The following is a 19,580-nucleotide window of genomic DNA, read 5'->3' as shown; positions in this document are numbered from 1 at the left end:
CTAAATTGTGTGTTTATTGGCTGCTGTGTTTTTACAGTAAAGAAAGAGTAAGCTTAATCCGAAGCCCCCGGTCCTGTAATAGAATTTGAAGGCTGTGCATGCACCTTGATCTTTGCTGGTGCGCCAGCGTTTCTCTCATGGTTTTCATTTCCAGTATTCTGCTTTGAATTTGAGGGTGAACCAGTTGGTGTGTTTGTTGGTTCTTCTGTTACGGAGTGTTTTTGATGGGTGCGATGGAGGCTGCGCTGGTGGTGATCCATTCCGATGAGTGGGTGGAGGCTCCATTGACGTCGTCGGATGTGTGGAGGGTGGTGGTGTTGAGGGCGGTCGTCGATTGAGGTTTGTGATGGTGTTTAAGCTGCAGCCGGCAGCGGTGGTGGTGGTCTTTCGGTTGAAAGCGATCGTGAATTGAACGCTTCTGTGGTCCGTCCAGGTGAGTGCAGTCGTGTGGCGGAACTGGGTTTTGTTGTTTAACGTGAAGATGAGGTCAAGGGTGTGGCGGGGATGTGTGTGTGAGGTTGGTGACAAACTGTTTGAGGCCCAGGTTGTCCATGGAGTCCTGCAGGGTGGCCGAGTTGGTACCTTAGGGGTCTTAGAGATGGAAGTTCAGGTTGCTGAGGAAGAGGCACTGTCTGGATTCCAAGGCGAGAGCTGCACTGACTTTGGGTATGGAGTTGCAGAAGGGTGGTCAGGGTCCTGGTGGTCTGTAGGTGAGCATACCTCTGATGGCTGAGTGGGCTTTGGCTTGGAGGTGGAAGTTGAGGTACTCCAAGTCGGGTGAGTAGGGGTCATGGGAAGTGATGAGCCTGATGAAATTCTTGTGGATTATGGCAATTCCTCCCTGTTACTGGTTGGCTAGTCCCTGTGGGTCATTTTGTAGCTGGTAGGAGTGGTGTTGGCTATGTCAGGGGCTGAGAAATCATTGAGCCAGGTCTCTGTGAGGATTACGTCCGGCTGGTGGTGGTGATGGTGTTCCAGAGTTCGAGGGTGTGTTTGGTCAGTGTGCGGACATTAAGTAGCTGGCATTCAATGGTCTTTGTGGAGGCGTTGGTGTAGGGGCAGTGGAAAGCTCCTTCAGTGTCTGTGGGTGAGCGGGTGCTGCAGTGCCCTGGGTCCAATCCTCTGAGGGCAGAGCTGATGTACAGGTGGATGGTTGGAGGACCATGGATTCCGGTTCGGTGCCCTGGGTCCAATCCTCTGAGGGTGGAGCTGATGTAGAGCTGGATGGTTGGAGGACCAGGGGTACCGGTGCTGGGTGCGGACGGGCGCAGACGGGCTTACTGGCATTATGTAACCGGTGGCTCCGGTGGGCGGGTTCTGCGAAATGCTGGTGCTGTCAAGCAGTAAGATGGCAGCCATCCGATTGCCTGGCAACCAGTCGCTAGAGGAGAAATGCAGCGAGGTTGGGGCTGCTCCTGGTTAGGCTGGACTTTGTTCTGGAGTAGACAGCACACCTGTGGTCAGGCAGGAGAATGGGGTGGCATGGGACTCCGGCTTGCTAATGCAGTGCAACGGCCGCCATTAAGTAGCTTGTGGGGGTGGGCCGGGTCTGCGACGCGCTACTGTCGTCAGACGGGAAGATGGCAGCCGTCTTGTTGCCTGGCAACTGGTCGCTAGAGGAGAAATGCAGCGAGGTCGACTCCTGGTCAGGCTGGACTTTGACCATGAGTAGGCAGCTCCCCTGTGGTCACGCAGGAAAGCGGGGTCGAGTGGGACTCGGGTGATCTGCCAGTTAGTGAGCTTGTCTGCAAGATAGGCAGGGATGCTCATTGTGATATTTTTGTTAATGATGCAAAAGGTTTTGAAGATAGTACAGGCCAGCAATTGAAGCCAATGGAGTTCCGTCAGGATGGGCGTGGTGTAATCATATTTCTTCAGGCTCTGAACGAGACATGCTGTGGCACTAAGGATGCCGCTAAATGGTGACAGTGTGGCTTCTGGAAGACGATGGCATAGGGCATTACTACCATCAATATGCAAGAATACAAGTGTTTAAACAGCATTTCTGAAGTCGCTTACTCTAAGTTTTTAGAAGAAAGAGCTCTTACCAGGCCATCTTTGTCTTTTTTTTGGCCATGTGTTCCTTAAGAGAGTGATTGGTGTCCATGGTGAATTCAAGTAAATGAGAAATTTCCTAGTTAACACAAAGGAAAGTTTCAATTCTATTAAGGACTCGGAGGCGAGGATTATGCATGTCCTTTCTCCATTTATTAAACAGCAAGTTCAAAGTACAAGAAAAAACAGCCATGAACTACATGGCCCGAAGGGCTCAGAGGTAGTCATGGAAACCAGGCAACCAATCAGAGTCCAGCCGAGAGTATATATGGAATCCCAAGTCGTAGTCCTTCCTCTTTCTCTGCTGCTGCCAGAAGGGAAGGCCTCTATCCTCTAGTCCGTTTTTTGATCGGAACCTAGGGAAAGAGAGAATATAATAACATCTTGTCCAAATAGATTGGAAGTAGCAAGCCACACATGGGAATGCTGAAAACAAAGCAAACAGTAAATAAGGAGTAAGTCATCAGACAAAAGAGAAAATCAGCAATAATAAAAATATAATCATAATATCATAAAAGCAATACTCCTCTGATATGAAGAAACAGCTGTCGATCCAGATAAACCCAAAGGGAGGGAGGCTAGATGAAGCCAGGGGGGGATAATCCTCGCCTCCGCGTCCTTAATAGAATTGAAACTTTCCTTTGTGATAACTAGGAAATTTCTCATTCTATGTCAGGAAGCGGAGGCGAGGATTATGCAAGTTTAAAGCTTACCTACCACCAGAGTAGCGGCCTCGTGAATTGGCCTAAAATAAAACTTTTTAAAAGTTGAATCAGAAGACCAATCAGCTGCATTCATAATGTCCTCCAATCTGCCCCCTTCTTGGACAGCCTTGGAGGCCATAGCGCCTCTACTGGAGTGAGCGCCAAAGTTGCTGATATCAATGCCAGCCTCAGACATGACCCATTTGACCCAACGAGCAATGGTGGGAGATGAAACCGCTTGAAAGGGTTTCTTAATGGCAATAAGTAGTTGTCTCTCTCCAGGAGGGCGAACCTCTAGAGTTATATTCTCATAAGCCTTAAGGCAACGGACAACACACAATTTAGGTGAATCAGGAAAAGCAGGATAGGATACTGACCTGGTATTACATTTTGTCCTTCTGGAAACCGTGAAGGTAACACCTTCAGGCGTAAAAACTCTGGCAGAAATGTCTAGAGCGCGAACATCAGAGGCCCTCTTGCAAGAGATAAGGCATAGGAGAATCGCCAACTTAGCAGAAAGTTCCTTACGGGACAAGTAATCATTGTCCTGCCAAGATAAGAGAAGACGCAGAATTATATTAACGTCCCAAAGGCCCAAATAGCGGGGCTCAGGGGGACGGGAGAGACGAATTCCCTTCAACAATTTGCAAACCCAAGGGTGTTCCCCAACAGGAGACCCATCGGCAAGGGAGTGACCAGCCGAATTTGCTGACCTGAAAGAATTAAAGGTGCAGTATGCCAAATTTTTATGGAAAAGGTCAGCGAGGAAATTAACTAAGTCAGTGATAAGTGAGCCCACGGGATCCAGGTGTTTTGCCACACACCAACAAATCCACCGGTTCCAAGCTGATCGGTACCGTTTGGTGGTGCCTGGGGCCCAGGCTCGCTGAATGAGGAGTTCAGCTTCTCTCGAAAGCGAACTGTTAGACCATCGTCCCCTGAAATCCTCCAGGATATGAAATGTAAATGTAAATGTAGGTGTATTTATATAGCGCAACCTGTCACCCAAAGGGCTTCCTGGCGCTTGCTTAGGGAACCCGTCCTGGTATTCCCCTGTGAGAGGCCCCGGCAGGGTGTCCACAGGGTGAAAGCCAGGCATCCCGCTGCGAGGGGCCGTCGTGGAGATTAAGCAAGCTATTGCCCAGAGTTGCAGAGTGAGACCCCGTGAGTCGAGTAGGCACCGGAGCGAGAATTGTCGAGGCCGTGGAATTTTGAGCCCGAGACCCGCTGAGGCGGGGAATCGAACCCTGGTCCACGGTCGATCCCAGCTTCCGGGTCTGCCGCCTCTAACCACTGAGCCACACTTCTCCAGATGTAGATGGCCTTGGAGAACCAGAGGATGAGGATGACCCAATGGATCTGTCAGAATGTGGTCGAAAGATGGTAACCGAAGAGGACTGTCCCATGATAGCTCCAGAAGGGACGGGAACCAAATCTGAGCTTTCCAGATTGGGGAGATTAAAATTAGAGAGTCCCGCAGTCTGCGGACCTGGGCTGCCACCCTCTGAATAAAAAGAAACGGGGGAAACGCATAAGCTGGGAACACCGACCAATCCTGTAGGAAGGCGTCCACCGCTTCCGCCCCCGGATCCGGTTTCCAACTGAAGAAACGCGGAAGCTGGGCGTTCCACCTGGAAGCAAACAGGTCCACCAGAGGACAGCCCCAAAGGTCTGAAATCTGTCGGAACACAGCCGGATCTAGCCTCCAGTCGCTGGCATCCCGAAAGTTCCTGAAGTAACTGTCCCCCACACTGTTCTGAGCCCCCGGAAGGTACTCCGCCGTCACAGAGATTTGGCGAAGAAGGCAGTAATTCCAAAAGTCCTTGGCAAGGTCCGCCAGGACTTTGGAATGAGTGCCCCCCAGGCGATTGATATAACAAACAGCTGTCGTATTTTCCATCCGAAGAAGGACACAACAGGAGACCCTGGTCAAGGTGAACGAACGAATAGCGAAGGAGCCCGCCAGGAGTTCTAGGCAGTTGATGTGGAGATGTAATTCTTCCTCTGTCCACCTGCCCCCCACAGAAAGGGGCTGCACTGGGCTCCCCAGCCCTGACAACTGGCATCCGATTCGATCACCAGATCCGGACGGGAGCCGAAAATCGTCCTCCCGTTCCAGCCATCCATGTGGTCCAGCCACCAAAGAAGTTCCGCTCTTGCCACCGTGGAAAGGGAGCTCAGCTCCGAATAAGTGAGACCTCGACGGGGATGAAAAGCCTTTAACCTCTGAAGGGCCCTGTAATGCAGGGGTCCTGGTAAAATGGCCTGGATCGAAGAAGACAGTAAGCCCACAATCCTGGCCAGTTGTCGAAGGGAAATCCTGTCCAGGCGCAAGACCGTGCGAATCTCCTTCTTGATTTTGGAAATTTTTGGCGGAGGGAGATGCAAGGTAGCGTCCCTCATGTTGATACGAAAACCGCGGAAAGTCATGTTCTGTTGTGGGACTAGGTCCGACTTCTGGGCATTGATGATGAACCCCAGAGATTGGAGAAGAGAAATCGTGACCCGTAGGTGAATGAGAAGGAGATCCTTGGATTGGTCCATAATTAGAATGCCATCCAGATAAATAATTAGTCGAATCCCCTTGGTGCGGAGATGTTCGACTACCGGGCGTAGGAGTTTGGTGAAGCACCAGGGTGCTGAGGATAGTCCAAAGGAACTCTTAAACCTGATCCCTCCACAGAAACTGGAGGAAGCGGCAGTGAGGAGGGAAGATTGGAACCGAAAGATAAGCATCTTTGAGGTCCAACCGAACAAGCCAATCTTCCTGAAGAAGAAGGTCCCTGAGAAGATGGATGCCCTCCATCTTGAAGTAACGATAAACCAACCATTCGTTGAATGAACGGAGGTTGATCACTGGTCTGAACCCTTTGTCCTTCTTTTCGACCAAGAAGATATTGCTGAGAAAACCTGTCGGATGAAGGTGGAACGGAATAATGGCACCTTTTAGAAGCAGATCCTGAACTTCTCTGTCTATAAGCTCCTGATCTGAGGCGGAAAGAACCAAGGGGCGAGGACGAGAGAGCTGAACGGGAGTTCCGTAAAATTCTATGTGAAACCCCTGAACCGTCTCTAGAACCCAAGAATCGGAAGTGAGACTTGACCAAGTGGCTAGAAACTGAGCAATCCTGCCCCCTAGAATCACCGGGGAGAGGAGAGGAATGCTTACCATTAAATCCTTTGAAAGTGGCCTGGTTTCCGCCACGGCCTCTACCTTGGCCTCTGCCTCCTCGAGATGGGTAGAAGGAGCCCTGTCTCCCATTGTTCCATCCGTTGTTTCTTTTGCCTTGATTTTTATTGGAGCCTTGTTGAAACTGGCGGCTGGAAGAGTGACCCCTGCCTCTGCCGGCCCCTGCAAAAACCTTTTTCAGAAAAATTTTCTTCATTGAGGCCTGCGCCTTGTCGAGAGCCGAGAAAGTAGCTACAAATTTACCCAACTCCTTCACAAAAGGATCACCAAACAAAGTGCCTTGTGCAACAGCACCTGCCTCAGACGAGGATAATTCCCCTAACTTCGGGTCCCTAAGGAGAAGGGAACGGCGACGATCGGCAGAGAGTGCACAGTTTGCATTTCCTAAAAGGCACATGGCTCTCTGAGCCCACCCCGCAACATTGTCAGTGGGAAGAGGCTGACCTGACTCCCTAGAGCGTTGAGCTAATTCAATAATTTTCGTCAGGGGGGCAACCACGTCCAGGAGTTTATCTTGGCATGCCCTCCATGATCTATCAATCCCTTTCTTCGGATCTTTCATGTATTTCACAAAGAAAGTACACAATTTAGGGTCAAGTTCAAGCGTAGCTGCAACCCCGTTAGGAAGAGTGGGACGAGGGCACTCAGACCGCAGTCGAGAACGTACATCTTGAGTCAATGGTTGACGAATTTTTGCGGCTACATAATCCGCAGTCATCTTGTCAGGAATCCACTCAGTGGAACGTGGGCGGAAAATACAATTTGGGTCAAACATCTCCGGAAGAACCGGCTCGCCATCACCAACCTCAGAGCTAGAGGACCTAGGGCGCCAAGACCTTCCAGAATCCACCAAATCCTCAGATGACTCGTCACCATCATCATCAAAAACATCGTCTGTGTCACCATCTCCCTCTTCGGGAAACCCTTCCTCCGGGTCAAGGTCCTGGGTGGCGTCGCCACCAATAAAGCCGGGTGAGTCGTCCTCCCGGTAGGTTGCGCCTCTAAGCGTGCGTGCACTTTTATGAAACACCTCAGCAAGCTTGCTGAAGCCCTCTAAGTGCCCCGCGTCACGCTTCTTAGCCTTACGTGGTACCCCATAGTGTAAACCACTAGGCCCAGCCCCACTGTCTCCCAGTAGACCAGCAGATTTAAACACATGAGCAGACAGTTTAGCCATGCTGTCCTGCAAGGGGGCAAGCGCCTGGGCAATTGCTGAGGATAGGAGCTTGTCCACCTCTGCAGGAGGGCGGCATAAGGGCGGTTGTTCAATGACATCAACATTGGATGTGTAATCATGGTCCTGACGAGACTGCATGGTGACAGAAGGATGGGCACCCATACACAACACCCAATGAAATTATAGTGTGCTCCCCCAACACAGGTACCCAAAAACACAGACCAAGTCAGTAAAACAGCAATGCTAAAATAACACAATAGCAAGCAAAAGCCTGGGCCAAGCCCGTCCAACCTACCGCTGCACACGCGGTGGCAGTGAAGGGGGGAGGAGGCTAAAATAACCAAAAGTGAAGCGCAAAGCCTCCAGCGCGTATGAGCTACAAGCACGGTGAAGTGCGCTGAGGAGAACACAAGTGGCGGTAACAAGCGTCTGACAGGACGCCTCCTACTGCGCACACGCCTAGCAAAGACGCTCGGGCAAAGCCTACCGCGTCGGAAAGCAAGCGGAGAAACCCGCTAATGTCAACAGGCAATAGCAGTTAGAAGCAATACAAAATACACAATAAACAAAACTGCCCACGCCACAAGCCCAAAAACGTCGTAGTAAGGAAAGCAGGGACTTAACTGACGGGGCAGCAATGGAGAAAGAGGAAGGACTACGACGTGGGATTCCATATATACTCTCGGCTGGACTGTGATTGGTTGCCTGGTTTCCATGACTACCTCTGAGCGCTTCGGGCCATGTAGTTCATTGCTGTTTTTTCTTGTACTTTGAACTTACTGTTTAATAAATGGAGAAATGACAAGCATAATCCTCGCCTCTGCTTCCTGACATAGAATTGGCATCCAGTGAAAGTTGGGGTTTGAAGCCGTCCAGGTTCATGTCATGGACCCAGGTTTGTACTGTATTTTATGTGTGAATAATGGGTATGGAAAGAAAAGTGACTGCAGTAGCTAGAGCTAGAGTCGGAGTGGAGTCACCTAAGTGTGGGCCAGCAGGAGTCCGAGAGACATGTGTGAGTTAGGTAATTGATCAGACCAGAAGCTGAGGAGAGCAGAGGCTGGATCCAAAGCTGAGATTAATTTCTAAGCCTCACTGTGCAGGTATATTTGTGTGCATATTTATGTGGGTGCCTGTCTGCGTGTTTGGCATTGTCTGTCTCCCTGATAAGACAGCGCAACTCCCTAGAAGCTAGACCTGGTGCCTAAGATCACAAAAGAACATGTTGCTCCCCAACATACTGGGTTCATCTTTGGGACAACTGTGTCTGTTCCTGGCTTAATAGTTGCCCCGACATAATAATTATCATTGATATAATTTGGTCATCTTTGGGCCATGATTGCATACTGGCATCCATCACTGAAACATTGTGAGCATGACTGACCTAATTTTGGCCCGCCCTCTCATGATGATGGCTGCCCTGGTATAATAATGGCTGTGACTGAGATTTTGTGAGGATCCCTGCTCTTATGGTGTCCAACCGTTGCACAGTGGTGGTTCTGATATAATGGTAAACATTATTGGCATATTATAGGCATCCAATTGCGTTGTGGTGAGCATCCAAGATCTTAAAGCCTGGATATTTAAAGCGGATTCTGTCCCTGGGAAGCGTCTGTACATATGATTACTTAATGAAAATGATGAGTTGATGTTTGGGGACTGTCTATTTACTAAAAAATGAAACTAGTATTTTGAAGGAAAAGAATATGTCACTAATTTGTGACCTTGAGCAAATACAGACCAATCTGGAGCGACAATACCTAAGCAAAGATTTAAAAATGAGAAAGAGATATTAACTTTAACAAGCATTTACAATGCAACGGTCTCACCTTTGCAAAAGTTAGAGCTATTGGCATTGTAAATGACAATTTGTTTGGTTTTGAAAACAGATAAATAAATGGCATTGTCATTTGCAATGCCAATAGATGCCCAGATGAATGGACTGGTTTTGTTTGAAAAGGTACGAGATAAGTCAGTAAGATACATTTTTCAATTTTCCAGGATGTTGAATAGGATTTAATCATCAGTGACGGGAATAAGGCGAAGTAAGGTTACTGTGCTTTTTGTGGCAACGCTTCTTGTGGTAGAAATGTCCTTCTGTGTTCTAACTGGCTGGCAGTGATGACATTTTCTTGTGTATCCTCAAAAGCTTAGGAGGTGTAGAAAAATGAATGTTTGTACCCTGGTGGGCTTGGAAGGGGTGAGAATGTTCTCTGTGTTGTGAGTGGTTGGTGAAGGGCCAACATTTTCTTCTGTGGCCTGAGTGGTTGTCCAGAGGCAAGTCCTCCTTCAGTGTATTAACAGTCTGGCTTAGGAAAAGGGTAGAGAGATTAGATGATCTGACTTGGCTTTGAAATGCTTCAGATGATATTGATAATTTGTTATAAAGCTTGTTTTGGGGAACTTTTTAACTGTATTGTAATTGGCTGGTAAGGGGTGGGAATGTCCAAATCTGTTCTGATTAGCCAGCAAATTTTGGGAATTTCCTTCAGTTTCTTCATTGGTTGGAAAGGAATAGGAATTTCGTTATGAATCCTGATTAGCGGGCAAGGGTTGGAAATTGCTTGTGTGCCAAGACTGGTTGATGATAGTTGGACATTCCACCTTGTCCTAGCTGAGGGGAAAGATCTTTCCTCTGGCTCATAATTCAGCACAGCCCTGTTCAGTGTCTTGGTTATTTAGCATGTCATTGTAGTTTAGTTTTCTTTTGTGTCTAGATTGGCCTTTGTCGCAAGGGTAAGGTTAAGTAGTCTTTCTATGTCGATTCTGCTTCCAAATTCAGTCTAATGCAGGGCAGCAAAACTGTTTTGACATTTATTACTGTAGCACCCTACATAGAAATGTGTGCCATTATTTTGCTGAAATGCTATGCCTTTTTTCACCATTTAACCAGGCTTTCAATTTTCTAGCTGAAGAGGTAATATTTGACATACACACCAGACTCAATCTTTTGAAGGAAAACACAAATTGTTTTTGATCTCATGAAAGAGTTTCTGGCTACCTTTTTTACAGGCAACAAAATCCACTTTTTCAGCTCTCCTACTTATGACTACATTGTTATGTTTGGATCCACTTACAATTATGGAACAGGTTTTCATTCAATTTGCAGGTTAAACCTTACAATGAATGTCTTGGTTGCTCTTTCATCAAAGTCTTGGCACCAGAGCCAAAACACACCACTTGCTTCGCCAGCCGGCAGGGTTCTAAACAGCTATTTGTTGTGCGGCAGGTTTGATCCCTTGATTAATAGGCGAGGTTTCAATGCATTGCCGCTATTGCGAACACATCTGTGACCCACAACAATCTGAAGTGTATCCCATCTCTCCGTCAGACTTAACTCTAACTGCTTGCGATGTTCAATGCCGCCCCTTACCACCTAACTGTCTGTCCTCTGCTCCTCCCTTAAACAACATAACAACTGATGCACCACACCTACACTTTGCACAATCATGAGCATGAAGTTTGCAAATAACATTAATAGTCAGCAATTCTTTGATAATCACTTGTAACCATGCTGTCCGGTGTGGCCAGGAGGCAACATGTCTGTGCCCTATAAAGCTCAAGAAATCAGAATGCCTGACCAGTAGCAGCTCAGGGTCACGCGTACGTACAGGATCCATATGTGCATGGGCAGTCCTGGGGTGACAGGACAGCACTAAGTCCAGGCAGGGTCTGAGGAGCACCGCAGTGCTAGGAGGGGGCACAGCACATCTTCCATGACTGCCTCCTACAGGGCTTTGGCTGACCCAGTAGGAAGTGTTAACATTCCACATGCACACGTCACACTGCACAGCGGTATCCTTAGTTCTGGTCTTTTTTCCTTCAGAATAATTCGACATTAAAAGGATTAGGGAACTGATGAGCCCTTTCTTTCCCTCCTATGGAAGAATAGTCCTTACTCACGCATATAAAAACCAGAATGTGAAACCTTAGCTTCCCTTAATGCAGAAAGGGAATGCCTGTGGTGGGAGCACGTTTCAACTTTTACCCTACCGTCTGCAAAGGGTGTAATTCTCCGTGCAGTCGAAAATTATCAGCATGGGGAACGCGAGGTACGAGACGAAGCTGCTAGTTTGTTAGAAATACTAAACAAGAAAAGGGCCTACCTGCATTCACTCAAGTTTCACAAGGAACCAAAAGAATTATAATTTATAGCGAAACATAAAAGAGATACATTTAGGTACTTCTATTTGCGGAGGACAAGAAAATGCATAAAACATGCATTTGAAAAAGATCGTACGGTTAGAAAAAGAGTTATGAAAAAAATGTGTCTTGGCACACGAAGTTAAGATAACCCCTGCACTGAAGACAAGCTAGAGGCAAACATTTAATAAACAGAATGGAGTAAATTATTTGTGTAAAAAGTGATGACTAACTGGGTAGCAGCGGAAGGGACACTGTCAAGTGTTAAATAGAAAACGATTTAGCAAAGATGTAGGTAAGTGGTAAACGCTGTATACATGCAATTACAATAAAATGAAATATTATGAATTCCACGGTAATTCACATATTGTCGATGTACGGGTCACAAATGTAAAAGCACGTTATAATAATTCATGGGTATAGGGAAATGTTCTTGCTTTGTGGTTTGTATCTTGAAGCACACTGAAAACACAACTGCATGTCGTTTTAAGGGCCACTGAGGGAGGCTCGCTAAAAGGAAACAATCTTATCTGTTCTCTCTGCATCTGGAGTCACCAAACATGACAGGAAAATAAATATCGCCATCTGTCCACACACGCCTGCAGGCGGCCGGGAGAACACGCACAGCATAGTAGAGAAGGGCCGATTTGGCAGTTTCATTTGTGCTGTTAGTTAGCAGCAGAAGGAGAAAATAGAAAAGTAAATTTGTACCTAGACAGAACTCGCGTGACTAGAGTGCTGCAAAAAAAATTATAATCTGGTAATATAAATATTGTTCAGCCTTCGCTTTGTGCTCAAGAAATCGAATTGCATTGCATTAGCTTGATCAGCGTCGGCACCAGCAATATTAGGGTCTCTTAAATGGACCAATGATAAGAGGCCTGGCCACTGTCCCGCAGCTAGGTGATTCCGAGGTATCACAAAGTAACATTTGCTCAATAAGAATGCCTATTTTCATTGGTTGTAACTGACAGCCAGTGCTTGTCATTGCAGATTTGCTTACGTGACCAGCTCATTCGAGAGATTCATTACATAGAGGCAAAAAGATAAGATTCCAGTGGACAGTAAGAGGAAGGATACATAAGTGTAGACCAAAGAATTACCACTGGCATGTCACTGGCAGGTTCTTTTGCAGAGATGGTCTGTCTGCAGCAGGAGAACGTAGTTTAGCACCTCATAGAACGTGGAAGGATGGACAGCAGATGGTAATGTACTGGAAACACGGAGATTCATTCATATATACACCCATGCGTGCAGGAGAAACACGAACATTCATTCATGCATTAACGCATATGTGCAGGACCCGCGCAGCCGCAAAATAAAAGAATTTTTTTTTAAACGACGGAGGTCGAAACAGTGCCCGCACAGCTGCCCCCTGTTCTACATTCGCATGCAAGCTAAGCATCCAACATGCCGGGGTGTGCTTAAGCCTCTTAGAGCAATGCAATCATTGCGGCGCTGCAGCCCTTCCACAAGCTGATTCTTGGTAAGGTACGGGAACGGGCACACGAACAGCGGGAGGGGGGCGGGAACGGGCACACGGACAGCGGGAGGGGGCGGGAACTGGCACACGCTGGTTCAAGACGGCACGGCGGAGCTTCTCAAGTAAGCTACTGCCCGGCCGCCATCTTCGGACAAATGACCAAAACAAACCTTCAAAAATAAAAAAAACTACGCCCACCGCCGCAATGACGTTCACAAAGGGGCAGAGAGCGAAAAAATCGCAAGAACGCCCACGAATCTGCTCGGGGAATGAGTGACGCATCTCTGTTCCAATGGCTAGCCTCCATTTATGGAGCTAGCCAATGGAACAGAGAGGCGGGAAAAGCCCCAGACTGCTTCTCAAAAGTTTTCGCCTGCGCGAACGCTGTTGCGCAGCGGACGCCAGGCAAAACCTAAAAATTATATTAATTTGGTGCAAAACCTGTTTTCAAAATCGTGAACAAGGGGACATTCAAATAACATGCTTTAAATCTGCTTTTAAGCAATTAAAGAGCAAACAGGTCACATCTAAGTATTTAGAGAAGTGTTTCAAGCTTGTGGGGTTAAAAAAGAAATAGTGATAGATGAAATAAAAAGTCTGTAAAGTATTCACAGCCATATTAGATTTGTCAATGCTAAGACAAATTCTGTTCCACAGATCAGTACATCCATACATCTGTTTCCCACGCCTTCTCAGTCAGCTGAATAGAAAATGTGTCCGTAAAAATGTAGCTGCTCCAGGTTCATTCAGATAATGTTACCAATAAACGCTGAGGCACATCAGTATTTCACCGTTACGATGACCACTGCAACTCTTGCCCATCCCTGTTTCTCCAGACTTATTACAGGAACTCATTCTGAAAGTAACCTAACATGCCCTTTCTTTTATTTACAAATCTTGGTGCCACCTTTGTGTGGGTGAACCAGAGCTATACAGCACCTGTGTTATCCGCACACGTGCCTAAAAGTGTGGCTTATGTGTGTTAACACTGTTGTTCCAGTTACACATGACATAAAAATGCTCTGAAACTTAAGCATTAACTTAAGATTTCCGTTGTTGCACATTTTGAGAACATGGTATTGACCAAAAGTTAATATCCTCATACCTTTTTCATATCCCTTCTTTCAACCTATCTGCAAGTCTTATTCCTTGGCACCATCCAGGTACTCCAGTTTAACCTCTCAGATTTCAGAGGGTGGTGATGTGAGTACAGGTCTGGCTTTCAAAGCCCTTGTGAGGCATGAGATCCTCTTCAAAAAACATATTACCCTATAGCAATACATGGGAACTCCTAGCAGGAAAGATTCCCGCGGCAAACCAGATTCATGGTTTGTCATTCAGCAAGGAAAAATTAACACCGGTTTTGTTTTTTTCCGCAATTTCCCTTATATAGCTTACAGGATGGCTTAATGAATTAAACGCTTGCCACCAATTTGAAAATGACTACATGGCCTTCCATCAAGAAAGTAAATTTAATACAAATACATTGGGTAATACATGTTCATTGTAGTGTTTAGAAGCAAATTCACTTTTTCCCTTTAGAATTTTCTTTGTAGCTAGTTATGAAAAGCTTCTTCACATATTGGTTGCAGGTTATATGTAAGCACAGTGAATCAATTTTGCTGTATGGTGTAAATATAACCAAAACATTATGATTAGGGGATTTTTAAAAAAAATTTACGTATAAAAATAGTCTGCTCTTGGTAATGCTCTTTCTTGTTTACTAAAAGTTAATGTTCTGCTACATTTGAAGGGGATGTCCATGACGCCAGAGGAACAACCATCTCAACCCCCCCAAGAAGAATCAATTTCAGGTAAGCGACCACCATCCCAACCATTTTGACAATACATTTTGAGTAGGTATTGCCCCAGAATATAGTCAGGAAAGTTATTTCCTGTATTTGTTAGTTATGTTTTTTATAGTTATTTGACATATTTATATAGGGTAGATTGGTGTGGTTTTGAGAAGCAACTGAGTTTTGCACCAACATCTTGATTCCTTTAAGAGTTGTGAACTTGGGTTTTAAGCATCTTGTGCTAATTGCTGACCCATATCTTGGTGTCTTTACAGCCAGCTGTGGGCTTTTAGCTTGTAGAATACACATCTCGTGTAATTCCATAAATCTTGGTAAAACAGTGGTCCTATCTGGGATTTCTGAATAGTAGTATTTTACTCTTTAATCCTACTTATAGCAGTGCTTGAAGACGTGTACCTCATTTTCTGCCTGGCCCAGGCCACGTTGTTTGGCATAATAGTTCTGGGGCTTGCCTGAACGGCTGATTCTGTATGAGGAAATTAGTTGTCTGTAGTATGAAGCTCCTTTCAGGAGAACACCTATTTTGCTATGGCATAATTCCTGTCCCATAGTATTTGCTAATTTGTTTTGTATTTTGTCTGTCCCTGTGTCCCAGTGGATTATATATGTTGTTCACCTTGTTTCAATGGTTTAGTTATGATGATTCTGTCATTCACTATGTTTTTACGGTAGTGAGCTCCTTCTTGTCTGTTATAGGAAGAATTTATCTCGCAGCGGTATTACTTTTTTTGTTTTGTTGATCCTTGGGGTCTTAGAAGCGGAATACCTAGTTGTTTTTAATGAGATATACACAGAATTTCGAGATCTATTTTTCAATCTCGAGCAGTAATGGATATCCTAGTTCTGCTCTACAAGCATTGTTAAGGATCTTTTTTAAGTACCTTCTTTGCCTGTATACAAAATGTCAGGGGCATCTGTTAGTGTCCCACTTGCTACTGTATTGTGTGTTGATAGATTCAATAGGGGTATTGGTTTACCAACCTTCTTCATAATTGCATCCCTAATTTCACTGCTGCGTTTGTACCTTGGAATTTGGCCTTTATAGAGCACTTGTGTGGGCCATATACAAATCAATCTACATTTCCCCATCCAGTTCCAGCCAGTCGACATTTAGCATGGTTATTGACTCATTACCTCTTATTTTGGCCACACACCGCCTCACACACCGCCTTGGAGTGAAGGATCACACACATCTCTCCTGGAGAGTCTTCTAAAAAAAGTCAATTGACTGCTTGTTTTGACCATCCTGATTGTTATTTTCACTGGGACATTCATGCTTAGGTCAATTCTGTGTGGCCCTTTTCTGAAGTTTCATCTCAAAAGAAAATAATTTATTTGTCAAGATATATGATTAACCCTCCTGGGATCTTTTCTCATCTAAGAAAACAAGTTACTTACCTGTAACTTTGGTTCCCCAGTATTGGCAACTTTTCATAGATTCCCATGCTTTGTATCATTCCCCGTCGTCGGAATGGGAGCCTCGGTAAATAGAAAATACCTTAGTAGTAAGCACAAAGTGAAAAAATAGGCCTAGGCCTCATCTCATTTTGTAGCTTATCCACCTCTTTTTGTAAAAGAGACCAAATTCAGAGCAGCCTCGCCCCATAGAACCTTCCTGAGAGAGCCTCAGAGCCTCAGATTTTCGTAGCCGTTGTGAACAGCAACATCATTGGACAATAAGGCTGAGCTTTCCCAGGGGAGGAGGGTGGGCGCATGGGAATCTATGAAAGTTACCAATACTAGGGAACCAAAGTTACAGGTAAGTAACTTGTATTCTTGCTTTGTATCAGAATAGCTAGCAGTAAAGAGAAAAGCATATTTTGTAATATGTGTACCTGTAAATGTCATACTTAATCCTGATAAGAAAAACAGATACACATTTGCATCACAAAGCAGAACATTTACAAGTAATACAAAGTATGCAACCAGGAAGGCGGGATAGTAAGGAAAGCTCACCGACTTATTGGAAAAGGTTCCTCACAACCGCCTGGCCCACTGCCGCATCCTCTTTCACAGAAGAATCCAAGCAGTAGTGGCGAGTGAAGGTGTGGACACTGCTCCATGTCGCCGCTCTACATATGTCCTTGATCGGGACACCTGAGAAAAGAGCCACAGATGAAGCCATTGATCTCGTTGAATGAGCACGAACTGCTAGTTGAAGTGGTTTCCCCGCTGCTTGATGGCAAAAGTGTATTGCACTGGATATCCAGCGGGAAATGCAGGGTTTAGAAATTGGACACCCCTTTCGTGGAGCACTGAATGAAACAAAAAGCTGGGAAGATTTTCTGAACAGTCTTGTGCGCTCCAAGTTGAACTTGAGACATCTGTGAATGTCCAAAGAGTGCAGAGCCCTTTCAGCTGGCGTGGAGGGCCGCAGGAAGAAGGATTTTAAGACCACCAGCTCATTCAGATGAAATTCTGAGGGTACCCTCGGAATAAATTTAGGATTTGTCCTTAGGATGAGAACATCATTTTGAATTGTAGAAAAGGTTCCTCAATTGTGAAAGCCTGGAGCTCACTAACTCTTCTAGCCGGTTTCCATGAGACAAACTTCAGGTCGGCCCTATGAATAGGTTCAAATGGGGCCTTCATTAGATGTGACAGGACCAAATTAAGATGCCAGGCTGGTGGTGGAGGCCGGACTGGTGGAAAAACCCTGAATAAACCCTTCAGGAATTGTTTAATGATCCTTGCAGACCAAAGGGAAGGACCTGATGATGATCGTCTAAATCTAGAAATGGCCGCTAGATGTACCTTTACAGAAGAAGGAGCCAATCCAGATTTCGCAAGAGAAAGGATGTAAGGCAAGAGTTGGTGCGGTGCATATGGCTGAGATACCCGCCACCCCCTCTCAACACAATCCCCAAAAGGAAGGGAAACCGGAAACTGTTCTTAAAGTTTTTGGATGTGGGATGGAGTGACCATCCCGGCCGTATTTATTAAAACAAAAAATTAAAACATTAAACGTTTTCATGTTATGTACAATTTCATTATCACATTACGATGTTTGGCTAACCTTAACATAATCTCTAATACAGAGGTTCTCCTAGCCGAACTAGCATCCTACAAAACATTCTCTAAGAACACTGAAATTGTACATCCTAACGTTTAAGGGCCAACGGCAAGGTCATAACCGGTGTCAAGATCCCTAACCAGACTTACCCCTCCCACTTAGGAGGGGCGATGGCACAGGGGCTTACCACAAGTGCAACTACTAACAATTTCCCTTGACTTGACGGGGGCACTTAAGACTCGACGCCATTTAAAGGTCGTTCGAACACTTGTGTGTGGTATCTAGAAGGTATCGTTGACCTCTCCCCACCCCACACAACTTACCGCATCTGCCGTCGCAGATGACACTAGCCCCGGGAAATTCCCCAGGAGGGGGCTGTAACCCCTCCTACAAAGGAAGGGGCCTTGACCGCCTTTCCTTTACTTCCGGCGACCCGCCCTTAGACGGGACCGCCTCCCCACTGAGGGGCCAATGGCCACCTCTCCCGAGCGCTCCCATCCGTGTTGGGTGACGCCCACTCATAGGGATCTACCAATTAGTGCTCACCGATCATGACCTTACCGCCTACCAAAAAATAAATACGACAATTCTTCAACCTATGAAAACATTGGTCGCTACGACCGAAGGAACATGCTAAAAATGCAACATCACATCAAATCACTTTAATCGTAACAACCTAAACGATATTCACCATCTTTATTAACCACAAACTGATACTGTTAAAGCCTGTAAACGAAAACGGAACAACAAACTTATCAATTCACTTTATTGCACAACAACTTTGCTGTCCTCAGGGGCTGGTGGGTGGGTCAAAATTGGCTCTTCGTTCCGTCCCGAGCTCACGTGTAGCGAGGAGGTGCAGCTTCGGAGCACAAGAACAAGAGGACGTCTTCTGGTCTTGCGCCTTCTTTTATCCGTCTTCAGGGCGGGCGAAAACCCGCCCCTGCCCGCCCCGGGGGCGTGGCTGGCTGCGTCGGTGTCTAGGCCAGCCCACTCTAGGGCGGGAAAAGGCGCGCCCCGGCTACGCCGCTTCGGGCATACCAGCCGAGACGCGCCTCCCGCCCAAAAATGGCTTCCCGGGGGGATCGAGGCACTCATCCATACGTTCGGGGGGACCGAGTGGTCGCCCCTTTCCATATGGCTGAGATACCCGCCACCCCCTCTCAACACAATCCCCAAAAGGAAGGGAAACCGGAAACTGTTCTTAAAGTTTTTGGATGTGGGATGGAGTGACCATCCCGGCCGTATTTATTAAAACAAAAAATTAAAACATTAAACGTTTTCATGTTATGTACAATTTCATTATCACATTACGATGTTTGGCTAACCTTAACATAATCTCTAATACAGAGGTTCTCCTAGCCGAACTAGCATCCTACAAAACATTCTCTAAGAACACTGAAATTGTACATCCTAACGTTTAAGGGCCAACGGCAAGGTCATAACCGGTGTCAAGATCCCTAACCAGACTTACCCCTCCCACTTAGGAGGGGCGATGGCACAGGGGCTTACCACAAGTGCAACTACTAACAATTTCCCTTGACTTGACGGGGGCACTTAAGACTCGACGCCATTTAAAGGTCGTTCGAACACTTGTGTGTGGTATCTAGAAGGTATCGTTGACCTCTCCCCACCCCACACAACTTACCGCATCTGCCGTCGCAGATGACACTAGCCCCGGGAAATTCCCCAGGAGGGGGCTGTAACCCCTCCTACAAAGGAAGGGGCCTTGACCGCCTTTCCTTTACTTCCGGCGACCCGCCCTTAGACGGGACCGCCTCCCCACTGAGGGGCCAATGGCCACCTCTCCCGAGCGCTCCCATCCGTGTTGGGTGACGCCCACTCATAGGGATCTACCAATTAGTGCTCACCGATCATGACCTTACCGCCACAGGTCCGGATAGTTGACCGGCTATCCGGACCCCCCACAAAACTCCTACCTAAAGGTCATGCTTTAAAGATTTTAACCAGGCTAGGAAGTCTCCTATGAGTAACTCG

General features: G+C 46.5%; 1 protein-coding gene across 2 annotated transcripts in view; it reads left to right on the top strand.

Moving 5' to 3' along the window:
* The window catches only part of LOC147664904 (uncharacterized), an 85,141-nt gene that overhangs the window by 26,949 nt on the left and 38,612 nt on the right, over window positions 1-19,580 (top strand). For both annotated transcript variants that reach the window (XM_086949908.1, XM_086949907.1), the window contains one exon: window positions 14,506-14,566. In XM_086949908.1, the coding sequence (XP_086806034.1) occupies window positions 14,506-14,566 (61 nt within the window). The remainder of the gene's footprint in view (window positions 1-14,505; window positions 14,567-19,580) is intronic.

The sequence above is a fragment of the Lissotriton vulgaris genome, unplaced genomic scaffold (genome assembly GCF_964263255.1).
Source record: "Lissotriton vulgaris unplaced genomic scaffold, aLisVul1.2 SCAFFOLD_608, whole genome shotgun sequence".
In the NCBI taxonomy this organism is placed as follows: Eukaryota; Metazoa; Chordata; class Amphibia; order Caudata; family Salamandridae; genus Lissotriton; species Lissotriton vulgaris.
This window is presented reverse-complemented; position numbering and strand designations above follow the sequence as displayed.